The sequence below is a fragment of the Rhea pennata genome, chromosome 6 (genome assembly GCF_028389875.1).
Source record: "Rhea pennata isolate bPtePen1 chromosome 6, bPtePen1.pri, whole genome shotgun sequence".
NCBI lineage: Eukaryota > Metazoa > Chordata > Aves > Rheiformes > Rheidae > Rhea > Rhea pennata.
Window position 1 is genome coordinate 30388863 of NC_084668.1, and position 12496 is coordinate 30401358.

At 35.3% G+C, this 12496-nt stretch overlaps 1 protein-coding gene across 5 annotated transcripts in view; it reads left to right on the forward strand.

The window, feature by feature from the left end:
- MYO1B (myosin IB) overlaps positions 1–12496 on the forward strand; it is a 134056-nt gene that overhangs the window by 71103 nt on the left and 50457 nt on the right. For all 5 annotated transcript variants that reach the window (XM_062578395.1, XM_062578394.1, XM_062578397.1 and 2 more), the window contains exons 5-7: positions 1535–1639; positions 4643–4689; positions 7348–7411. In XM_062578395.1, the coding sequence (XP_062434379.1) occupies positions 1535–1639; positions 4643–4689; positions 7348–7411 (216 nt within the window). The remainder of the gene's footprint in view (positions 1–1534; positions 1640–4642; positions 4690–7347; positions 7412–12496) is intronic.

The following is a 12496-nucleotide window of genomic DNA, read 5'->3' on the forward strand; positions in this document are numbered from 1 at the left end:
CCTCTTTCCTCACAGTGCTCCCCTTGCCATACTGCTCTATCCTGGTTTCAAAGCACAGGCTGTTGAAAACAACCATATCCAAAAGCTACCCCCTTTCTCTCTCATTGCACTGTACTTTCAGATAGCAAAACAAATAAAACACCTCTCTGTTTAGGGGTTTGCTGCTTCTGCTTCCAATTTAAGCTGGAAAAAAAAAGGGGGGGGACTTACAGAAGGGTTTGATGTTTTTTAAAAGTGAATCTGAATTTAAGTATACCCCAAGGATTTTAGGCTGTTTTTGCTTTCTCTCTCTGTGTTAGGCACAATGAAGAAAGTCCTCAAAGTGTCATCCTTTTTATTACAGGATCATAAGGGGAAAAGAAAATGGCTATCTTAAAAGCAGTCCAGATATCGTCAAAATTCTAAGGAATTTTGTAAACAACTTAATCCCAAAAGACATGAAATATTGCAAGGGTCTAATTAGTGAGATCTGTAAAAGGGACACATTGCAGACTAGACCTGTGCCCTTGACATTTGAAAGACAGGAGAGAGGAGACTGCTCACTTCTCTTTGGAGTGAAAGTGTCTTACATGACTATTTTTTAAAATCAGGGGATGTCTGCTATGTCTGCCCTTTCTGCTGCAGGCAAAATCACAGCTCTGAGCTCTCTGTCCCTCCCCAGACTAATACATGTTGGATGTAATAGTCCAGTTTGAGATTCAGGAATTTCAGACCTATGTACCTCTTTAACTGCTGTGATAATTGCAAGCTCTGGTTAAAACCACAATAGCAGGGAACTGATTAAAAAAAGAAAATGAGAGTTAGGTTTGAGTAATTGCATGATTAGGTGAGATGGGAGGTCTTACGGTCACATCTGTAGTTCGCTCTGCTTGCTTGTGTCCCACATTGCAGATTTGCTCATTTTTCTCTTAAATATGGGATAGTTGTTTAATACATAAAAATTATTTTAATTTCTTACACGAATGCTTCAATTTCTCTCAATGTTATACTTCAAAAGGGACTGCATAATTTTATGTGACCATGAATTGCGATTATTTATTTACTTATTTACTTTAGAGTTGTAATTACATGTGTATAGCATGGTTTGTTTTGTGTTTACACTTGTGTAATTGTGTGTATACTGATCTAAACTGTATTGATTTTTGTATCTTAAAATACTTTAGGCCTGTTTTTCAGGATAGATTAAACGATCTTTAACGTCTTAGCTAGAAATAATGTTCTTTCCATATTGAATACCTCTTACTCAGACTAAAAGAAAAAGTAGTTCTAACATCCCATATCCACTAGTGGCTTTTTTAGCTCTGATCTAGTAGGGTTCAGCAATCGTCTACTGTTGTAATTGCATGGGTCCCATGGCAGGATGACATCCTTAGCCTTTTCCAGATGGTACTGCAGCACAGAAGAAAACTGAAATGAAATGTAATTACATTTCCTGTCTGACATGATGAAAATGTAAGGGAGATCAAGCCTCCAAATCCTCTTATTACCTCTTTGCCAATACTTATCACTGTTTTATTTTGCTTTCACCCTACAGAGGCCAGCAAACTTGTCATGTCGTATGTAGCTGCTGTTTGTGGAAAAGGGGCAGAGGTCAATCAAGTAAAAGAACAACTTTTACAGTCAAATCCAGTGCTTGAAGGTAAGATTCTCCTAGAGCTTGTAGGACCGTATTACCTTCTGGATATACCAGCTCGCCTGATGAGCTGGTTTTGAAAACTGAATCTGTTGCTGTTTAATTGTTTATTTGATGTCCAAAACCATCGGAGATGCTTTATGTGAAGATAGCAACAAGAATATACACTTACTCAGTTATGGAGAGGTTTTCTTAAAAGGAAGATCCTCTCCCTTAGTGAGAGGTTAGGAAGTTCGCAGCTTCGTCCTGCTGCTGTCTTTGAGCATAGCGTTTCTTAACTCTGGCTTTATGGTGCTTGAACATATCAAAAGATTTAACTTTAGTTCAGTGTCTATGATTCTTTTCCTTCCAAATACATAATACTGCCTAGAAAACAAACAATATGTTAAGTATTATTTTTCTTCTAGGAAAAAAGTGAAGAAATGGATCTTGGAAAAAAATATAAAACAATCCATATGCATGCCTGATGTTCCCTAAGACTTACTGTTCTTTACTGTCTGGTGTGAGACCCAACTCTGTCAGTCTGTCTTCCTGATTGCCTTTCCTGCTCTCTCATGAAAGAAGTTTTGATTGTCCTTTTTTCTTTTTTCTTATTTTTAATTATTCTTTTTAATATGATGATGTGGGCTGCCAGAACAGGGTTTTCATTTTTCCTAGAGATAAGATGTACAGTCCTCAAAGCTTGCAGTTTTTTCCCTGTAGTCTAATAATTGCCTTCAGAAGTGCCTTGGTTAGAGAGTTGACTTAGATCTATTGTGTTGATTCTTTACTCAGGTTTTTCCCACAGTTCTCTAAGCTATTGTGATACTAAGACTAATCCTTGTAACTGCTATACAATAATTGTGTGTTATGGCCAGCTGATGTGCAGTGTTTATAAAACTACTAAGTGTCAACATTTTATTTATTGCTTAACAAACTGTGTGTATATTCAAGGATTTGGAGTCTATGGGGAGCAAGTATGCCATGCATTGTATAATTGGCAATAGGAAGAGAAGTCAAAAAAGGGAGGGAAAAGCAAAATTTGTATGAGAACTGTTAACTGGCCTGGTAAAATGTGATCGCTGACTGTACACAAAAGCTGTAAGATGCAAAGACTTGTAAAGAAAGGACAAGATGTTAAATTTTAAGACTAATCATAATGTTGGGTGAATCTGTTGTGCTGATCAGATACGTTCCGCTCACGGCTGAATGGAGGGGTTGCAATCTATCCCCGTTTCAGCAAAAAGAGTTCCGGGTTGTTTCCATCGCCGTTCTGCAAGGCAGACTTTGGGCATAAGCAGAAACCAAATTCGAAGTGCAGAGGCTTCAGTAGCCAAACCTAAGTTGCTCCCCAGGGACTTCCAAATTTATTGGATTTCATACTAGTTCATAAATCCCTCTTTTAATGTAAGAGGAGTACACTGTGTTCACAGAATAGTGTCATATTATTTTAAGGTATTTTTTGTTCTATTTGGTGCTGCTGTGGTAACTGCTTATTGAGCTTTTTGGGAGGTAGGACCCTGGTATATTCCATGAGGTTGTTGCACAGACCTGGCTATTTATATACATTTTAGACAGAAGTTAGGCATTTGTGGTTAGAGTTGTTTTTCTTTGGTTACATAGTTCTGTTTCGGTCAAGCTGCAGTGCAAGAAAATGACATAAATATTACATACGCATAATTTATCTTATGGGAATTCTTTTTTCTTTTTTCAACTAGAGTTGTTAAATTGTTACTGTAAATTAACTTTAAAAACAATGAACTTCAGCGAAAACTGAGGAATGTGTCTCACTATATAATGGAACGTTTGTATTTGATTTTGTGCAGTTATAAATGACTGTACTGTTTAGCTCTGTGTTTAAGAAAATGCAGCTCAGAGATCTGGTTGTTGAAAAGATGATTTATTACAAGGCATAAAAACTTTAAAAACAATTCTGTCACTTATCCTTGGCCTTCAGGAGCAACAAACTTTCCCTTTTGGCTTCAGTTCTTCAATCAAGAATAAGTCTACTTACGAAAGTTTGTTAAAGACTAAAACCATGTATTTATTTCTGCCCAAGAAACATTGACTTGACTTGATCTTTGAAAATATATGATATATAAAAATAAATACTGAGGTAAATAATCAAAGTCTCCCGTTGGAAGCAGAAGGACTACCATTAATAATCCAGAGAAGACACTCCAGTGTGACAATGTGCAGTCTAAGGCCTTGAGTTGTCCTGCAGTCTGAGTTTGTGTCATATGTGTCCTCTAATCTCGTGGCTGTCCATCTGAACATAACCTGGGGGAGTCCTTTCTTGGAGAGATTTTGTTGTTAGAAAACTTGAGCTAAAGAAAACTAAACCAAATTTTATTTAAAAAAGCAAGTTTAGGTCAAACTGAAGAGAGTGTTTAAAACTTTCTCTGTAAACTGAGCTTATTTCAGCTGATTAATATTCAACTTAAACTAAAATAAATGTTTGGAATGATGTAATGAAATTGGTTTGAAGGTATTCATAAAACTTTCTCGTGCAAACCATTTTTAAGTGTCATTCTCTAAGTTCTTCACTTAGACCTCCATCTTCCTTCTTCTACAGTTCTGATAGCTCAGATCCATTGCTTTTTCTGAACTTTTCCAGAAGAGAAAGAAGTGAATCTTAGTGTTTCTAATATTTGCAGTTGCTTGAGTAATAAAACTGTAAATGGGATGATTCAAAACCCAAGGATATGTGTTCTCTTCAGGTACAGTTTTGTCTTGGAACAGTTTACCTTGTATGTTTATCTCTTTCACTTTTTCTAAGAAGGGAGGTGTCAACACAAAACTGCTTTGGACTTCCAAGGTGTTTTCTCATTTGTGATAATCTCAGTCTATCCCCAGTGATTGATAACTCTAATGGATGCAATATTGTTTCTTAGACATCTACAATTCTTTTGAATAAATAACAGAAGTTGTATGATTCTTTTAAAAAAGTAACAGAAGTTGTTATTAAATCATTAAAATATTATTTTACTGATAGTTTCACTCTTATTATTTATTTTCCTCTCTTGCCAGCTTTTGGAAATGCCAAAACTGTGAGGAATGACAACTCCTCTAGATTTGTAAGTATGTTGTTTAAGGCTGAACTTGATTGCCTTATAGAAGAGAATGTGATATTGTTGACTCTTTTTCACCTTACGCCAGCCATTAGGCTTCTGTAAGAAATCAATAATTTGGATAGAGAACTTTTTTGTAGTTGTCTGAAGGCCTCGGAGCCTGGAGAATTGTAGTGGTCAGTGGCAGTCAGTTTTTTGTTTGTACATTAAAGTGTGTTCTCTTTTTCCCAAATGCATAAGTAGTTCATTATTAGGAGTCACCCATATTTTGAAAAGACGTCCGACTTCCTTGTCAAAAATCTTGTTTGTTTCTGATGTGAGCATAAAGTTCTGTTGAGAAGCAACATAGAGGAAAACAGCCAAATTTAGGAGCTGATGGTCTGTGACTGGATGAAAACATAATTACAGTGCAGTTGGATTTTTTTAATTTTCTAGCACTGATGGCTTTGTCAGAGACCATGAGCTTAGCAGCTTCTCTGCTTAGTAAGTTTATCTTTCTACGTGATCTCATTTTCCATTTTTATGTATACAGTTCTTTTGTTAAAATCTCAATTCAGGTTCTTATTTTATCTGCATGAAATTTCAACCTGTGTTTGCAACTTTAGTTTTAATATAAATATTTATTATATTAATTTTTTACTAATATTCTTTATAGTCAACTGTTTAAATCAGGATTTTTTAGTGTGAAACAATGAAAAATTATAGGAATTGACAATTGGCAAAAAAATAGATGAAGCTACAGTTGGGAGATTCAAAAGTGTGAGTATTTATCATCATTTCTGCTGTTAAAATCAGAAGCTAGAATGTGACTTTTGTAGTCTGCTCGCTTGTGTGCAATAAAGTCATAAAGGCTGAGATCTGTAGAGAAGAGAAGACAAATTAGTACACTCATAAAATACTGCATTGCAAGTAAAAGCCCATGGATAAAAGCCTGGAATATAATGACACTGGAGAGTGGCTTTTTTTTCTGCATGGGAGACTTTTCCCCTTCCGTTGTGTTCTTGAGGGCAGATACTACTGTTTCTGTGTTGGTAAGAGTGTTCCTACTGCGGCTGTCGCTGCCCCGGCTCATGGCCTGAGCAAAGGGCATTTATCACTGGCTCTGCAGCGTCCCACATGTTTGGGGAAGCAAAGTCAGGGCCAAAATTTGAGGCACTGCTGAAGACTGTAGAGAAATTTCTTGAGAAAGAGGGTAGAAAAAAATGCAACTGTCAGAGGTGAATGGTGTGCTATGGAAAGGAAGATGAGATAGCAAGGAAAAAAAGAGGTGGCTTTGAAAACAGGAGTCTTTCCAGGACAAAGTGCAACCAATTAGTGTTTCCCCTTTCAAGTCCTTGCTTATAAATACAAAGCTAAAAATACTTTTGGAAACATTCAACTGGCCCAGTCCTTAGGAAATTAAAATTTAATTATGTGATGTAATTTTTTATCTTAAAATTTGAATTGGCTCAGAAATAACAAGAAAGTACAAACACTGTTCTGTCTAGTCTGTATTGGTTGCCAGCAAGGAGAAGAATAGAGTTTGAGTAGGAACTTAGTAAGTCAGTCTTGACAAAATACCCAGTAAATCAGATAATATCTTTGAGACAGTGAATATAAAGTGCTTGATTTTTATGTTCCATAATAAAAATCAAAAAAGAAAGAAAAAAAGAAATCTCTTCCTAAGTACGATGAATAAGGAAGTATAAACACAAGGTTTCCCTTTGCAGTTGATTGTTTCTGTCCTCTGCTAAATAAGCACTAGAGGACATTGCGATCGTTTTTGTGCGTAGTTTATGGAATTTGTTTGAATTACTACCAGCAGTTCTTATCTTCCTAAACTTTCTCACCAATATGAGCTGCTTTGCCTTTGGCTTTTACGCTCAGTGTGGGTCCGTCCATTTTGTCATTGCTAAAAGTAGCAGTTAGTAAATTAAACACTTGTCATATAAATTAAAATGATGCAAAGAGCAGAATGTTCTTCTGTGACGTGGAAAAGTCAAACAGAAGTCAAGGAAATGCACTGCGTCAGTACAGCTAAAAGTGAAATTGCTTTTGCAGTGACAGTCTGTTAATTGCTGCCTCTGGTCTCCCGAGTTGCAAGGCAGGGTGTTCAGGGGGGAAATACCCATCACTTTCACAAGGCAGATGCACACTTACGCACATACACTAGGCAATTACTAAAAATAGTTGTTGCCCAACAGTTCTTAAATACAAACTGAGAGGCTATCATGTGAGTGCTTTCATTCTTCATGCTCCTAAGATTTTACAGCTAGAAAGTCTACTTGGAAGATAATTAACTTTGTTTCTTCCTGGATTCTTCCACTAATAAGTATAGTGATACCTGAATGGCCGTAAGTACTGTTTGGTGGTGTTAGTATGCTCATGAAAGCTTGTACAACATACTTGTTCTTAATATCATCAACGTTTTTTTTATATGTATATCCTTACAAAGCAAGCAAACTATCGTGTTGCGTTACAAGCCTGTTAAAGCAATCGTCATGAAAATCTTTGGCTCTGGTAGCAGAATTGTCTTACAAGCTTTGCATCTGAGCATGCTTTTTAAAATTTAACAGAGTATAGAAGAGATTGCCAGATTGCTCTTTCACCCTGTAAGAATGACCACCTTACTTACAAAATTTTCTTAAGCAGAATTCATATTCTTGAAATATATTGCTTTCACAGGGGAAATACATGGATATTGAGTTTGATTTTAAAGGTGATCCACTTGGAGGAGTTATAAGCAATTGTGAGTATTACTATTTGTATCAGCATAGTAACAACTGAGAATGTTTTTATACTTGAATCTCTGGGTTCAGTTGTGTCACTTCATGTAATGTGTCAGATATTTATGTTAGATGATGGCTGAGATATGCCATTTTGTAATTAATGAGAGTCACACAAAGTATGCCTGAGATCACCAGGAAATGGGTATGTTTATTTGAAATCAAAGCAGCCCATACTAATTTTAACAACCACATAATCTAGGAAAAGGCTTAGAGTGAGAGAGGATCTACAGCTGTTGAGTTTTGGAAGGCAAAGATGGCCTTAGGATTTTGTTCTTGAAGTCAAGATACTGCTATGAAATGTAACAATCCAGAAATTTTAACCAGCTCTCTGTTGGGAAGAGAGAGACTGCGAACTGAGTGCCAATTCAGGATGCTTTGAGTTGCATTTCCTTCCAGAGCTTAAACACAGCTTTTAGGAGAAATTGCTCTTTTGTGCTATATAAAGCTGTCTGGTTTCTGTATTTTTAAGCAGGAGTGGAAGAGGGCAGTGAGTGGCTATACTAGGTGTTGCTGACCTAGCCTTGACCTCTTTTCCTATTCAGCCAAATTCATCACTGTTTCTAAAGGTCAACTTTTGGCTCCATTATGTTTTGTTACTAGTTGTGAAATAATGAGAGTCTTCCAAGGTGAACAAAAGCTGAGCTTTCCATATATAATACAAACATTTTAAAAAATTGTGAAAAGTTTTGCACATGAATGTCATGGTTTGTTTTTGCATAGGTCAAAAAAAGTATTTTCTTGCCCAGATCACTTTTTGCAGCTGTTCCTGGAGAAGCACAGTTTTTGTGATAGAGTAGATCTTGAAACTCAAAGGAGTAACTGTTTAGCTGTTTATGGCTATCTATTAACTTTGATGTTTTGCAATTAAAGAAATCTGAGGCCAAACATACTTGGTGAATTAATCAATAATTAAATTTAGACCAGAAAATTTCAGCAGGCTATGTATTTTTTTCCCCCCTCCACAATCAGAATAGCCACACACACACACACAAAAAAAAAGAAATCTCCATTGTGGAATGGGCATTCAACAGTTTTTCTGTGAAAATACCTTGCTGAGTCATCTAATAAAAATATTGTGTCACATCAAAAGGAGATCAAAATAGTTACTCTGTAGTTTGCCTACCTTATAAATTTTTGCAAATTGTAATCATAATGTTGCATGAAATTATAAAGGTATGATGATATATATATATATAAGGATAGACTTAAATTTAGATACATCTGAAAGATTCCTATTGTAGGCATTCTGCCTGTGTTCTCATGTTTTCTAAATGTCTAATAGCAAGAATATGAATATAGATTAAAAAGTAAAGACCTGATACATAAACCTTATTGTGCAAAAGATGCTACTTGGAAACACTTCATACTAACACAGTATGTCAGAGGTAAGTACTAAGTTCCTGTAGCTAGCTGTTAATGCATCTCATTTTTGCTTAAAGTGCTTTAGTATTCACTAGATGTGATAATCCATCCATCTGTCTTTAAATACTTGGTTTGAATTCTTTACAATTTTAAAGTGAGGTTTTTTTGTCCTCCCTTAGATTTTTCAACACTTCTGCATCTACAGAACTGCATTTATTTGGATGAGAAATGTTTCTATTATGAGGTGTTAGCATTCTAAAGATATCATTAGGCTTAAATTCTTTTACACCACTTATTATTTACTCTAGTTTTAATGAAATGTAGGATTTGTCTCCTTACTTCATAAAGGAGGAAGTCAAGTAGTGCTGAAGTTTTCTATCATTAGAAGGGACATTATGATTGGTTTGTTAATAAATATTTTTCACTTTTGGATTATCTTTTGGTTCAATGTTAACATCTTGTAAAGGTGGTATCATAATACTTTGATTAAACTTTAATAGTTGTATCTGAAGTGAAGTTAGTGGACTTTTTGGATCACAGCTTGTGCCACCAAGCTGTATTTCTTACTGTGAGCGACTAAAAGCAGACATGTTGAAGGTCTGATTTAGTTTGGTAGCAAGGAGGATGATGAAAATAAACCACTAATTTTATCAGATTGTTTCAGATAAGCAGAGAACCGTCAGGTTACAAGGTCTTACTGGAAATGCTCTCACCTGTCCTATTCTGAATGTTATGAATCTCTGTGAAAGGCTGGTTGATTCAATTTTATCTATGCTCTGTAGTAAGAAAATGTAGGGCAACTTATGTCATTAAAATTCTCCTTCTGTCTGAACTCCAGAAATCTAACAGTGAAGATGTCTGACCAAATCATGTCCTTAGTAAGCCCAGTACTTTAGAGGCACAGATTTGTTAGGTGCCAAAAGAGTCTGAAGCATGCTCTGCCTGTGACTCCCTTAGCAAGTGGTTGGTCCTGTTGTGACCTGCACAGGTACAATTCTTGTGGCACCCATCAGTGAGCTTTTATTTTTTAAGGATAAGGATTCAGCTACAAAGAAGCCTATCCAGCTGCTGGTTGGATAGTGAACAGTCTTGTGAGAGCTTATACAAAGGGTGTTTTTTTCAGAGAACTTGTGAAGAAAGGCACTTGGAGGGTTTGGTAGTAAATTTGCTTTTGCCTGAGTGTAATCCTATGGAAATAAATTACAGAAACCATCAACACTGTTCTTAATTTTCCCATTTATTAATACTATCATGTTAATGGGGATGGGAGCAGAAGAAAGGAGAGCAATTGTTTCTTTTCCACCTCTAATAACAGCATAATATGTATTTCATGTAAAAATGAGTATGCTTATTATTAAAGTAATAGGTGTTAATTGCAGTAGTTTGTACAGCTCCAGAATGTGACTGTTCACCCACAAATGTTGTATCTGTTTTGTACTCTAGGTGATGTTTCTGTGTGCACTGGGTTAGTTAATTTGTGACTATTTTTGTGCACGCTGAATTTTATAGAAAACATGGATCTTACTATTTTTACCCAGAATATTTGTAAATCTTAAATTTTCACATTTCAGCTGGGATTACCTCCTGAAAGATATCCAGCTTTTTAGCATTGGATGATCTTTCCTAATCAGCCTAAGCCCTTCACTGCCTTAATGATTAACTAGAAAGTTAACAGTGGTGCATATGAAGTACCATGTATGTAATACCTGCTTTTGAAAAGCCATTTTTAACCAGTACAATGTCTTTAAAGTCCAAATGATGGACTTTGACTATCATGAAAGAAAGGTCCTTACTTGTCCACTTTCTTCCAAAACAGCATGAAAGAAAGCCATGATCTTTATCTAAAGCAACAATGTTTATGATAGCAGTATGTTAGTGGTAACTTGTTCTTTAAAACTTGTTCCTTCATTTTTAAAAAACAAAGTAATTACTCATTTACTGAGAAAGCAACAACTCAGGCTGTTGATTTTAGTCATATGATTGTTATTAGTAATTTCCTTTGCTTGGGGAACTATTACGTAGGATTTTTACAAATAGACATTCTGGAAAGAGATACTTTCTCATTTATTTTTTTAATCTTAACTTGTTCTAACTTCTCCATTAGTGTTTCATTTAGCAAAATTCCCACCTTTTACACAATTGTTTACACAATTGTTTTGCCTACATTAGGAAGTTCCTTTTTAGAAAAATCCTAAATATTTTGATTAGCTCATTTTTAAAGGTCACTTATCACTTAAGCAATCAGGATTTAGTACTCTTAAAATTGTGCAGTCATTGTTTTTCACTCTACATGCTCTCCATCTGGTAGTTTTTTATTGTCTGGTGCAATTTTGCATTGTTTCATTCAGGAGAGTATCATTATAAACTGGGTGGGAATACTACCGAAAAGGCTCTTGAAAAACCACTGTTGTGTTTTATTTGTCATCAGTGACATTTTTGACAGAAAAGAATCAAGGTGGGAAAACAGAAAACAATTGTTTTGACTTAACATAATGTCGGTGTAAACTGTGACTAGAAAATTTTCTGTAAATTTGAATAGGCAAAAAGATCCTTGGTTGTGGCTGGTTGAAGAGAAAATGACTAAAAATAATTTATTGTGTATCATTCAGAATGTCCCAGCGTGGTGATGACATTTTTTCTTGTGATGTTTACTCACTCCTTTCTTGAATGCGGATTCAGTCTCTAATATATTTCAAAAAATGCAAGTATCTCAAATATTTCTGTATCAATCAGATCCACGGCCTAAGTGACCGAAAACAGATCTTGTAAATTTGGGTGTCATAGTTTGCAGAAATATTGGGCATCCTTTGGGTTTTTTGTTGTTTAAGTTGAGTTCAGTTGAATGATTTTGCAGGATGCATGTATGGATCTCTTGCATTTAAAGCCAGTGTTATTTAGGAATAATGAGCAATGTTCAGAACCTGAGGGATTTTGAGTCATTTGGATAAATGGATATTAAAACAAAATGCTTTAAGAATATTATTTGGCAACCTGGCAGTGATTTAAAATTCGATTTATTTTCAGAGTTGACCTTTCCAAAGCAGTTTAATTTTGCAGTTGCTTCGATACAGGAAACATGTTAGATGTTTCTTTTCAAATAGAAGCAATGTTAGGTAATGCAGAAAGAGTATATAATGCACCTATATATTATATACAAATCTGTAAATTCTCTCTAGATAGTTCTGTGTATTCCCCATATATAATTTATACAATATATTTAATAAAATGTAATATACATGGAGTTCTCTCTTTTGTTTGTGCATATATTTATATACATAGGCAACAGCTGTCTACACATGCTGCTGTAAACCTTTTAGTATTATCAAATGAATGTGTGCACAAATCTGATGTGCATCTTTGAATCTTCTTCAATCCACAGATTTTTGTAATCACGTGAGAGTGAATATAAAAGTTATTGATTGTGCAATAGTTACTTTAAAGTAAATGCAGTGGGTTGATTGAGTAAAATGCCAGTAGGCCAAACAAAGGGGGAAAAATCCAATTTCCTAAGAGCAGGGCAGATGGTTTGGATCTTTTCTACGAGTCTGATCTAAGTCTGTGTGTGGACAGAAAGAAAAGAAAAAGAGAAGAAAACGAACACAGTTTTAAAAAGAATTGATAATGACTGCTTTGTTAAGGTGAATACCTGACCTTCGTCCAGTATCTGCTTTTTTTCTTCAATT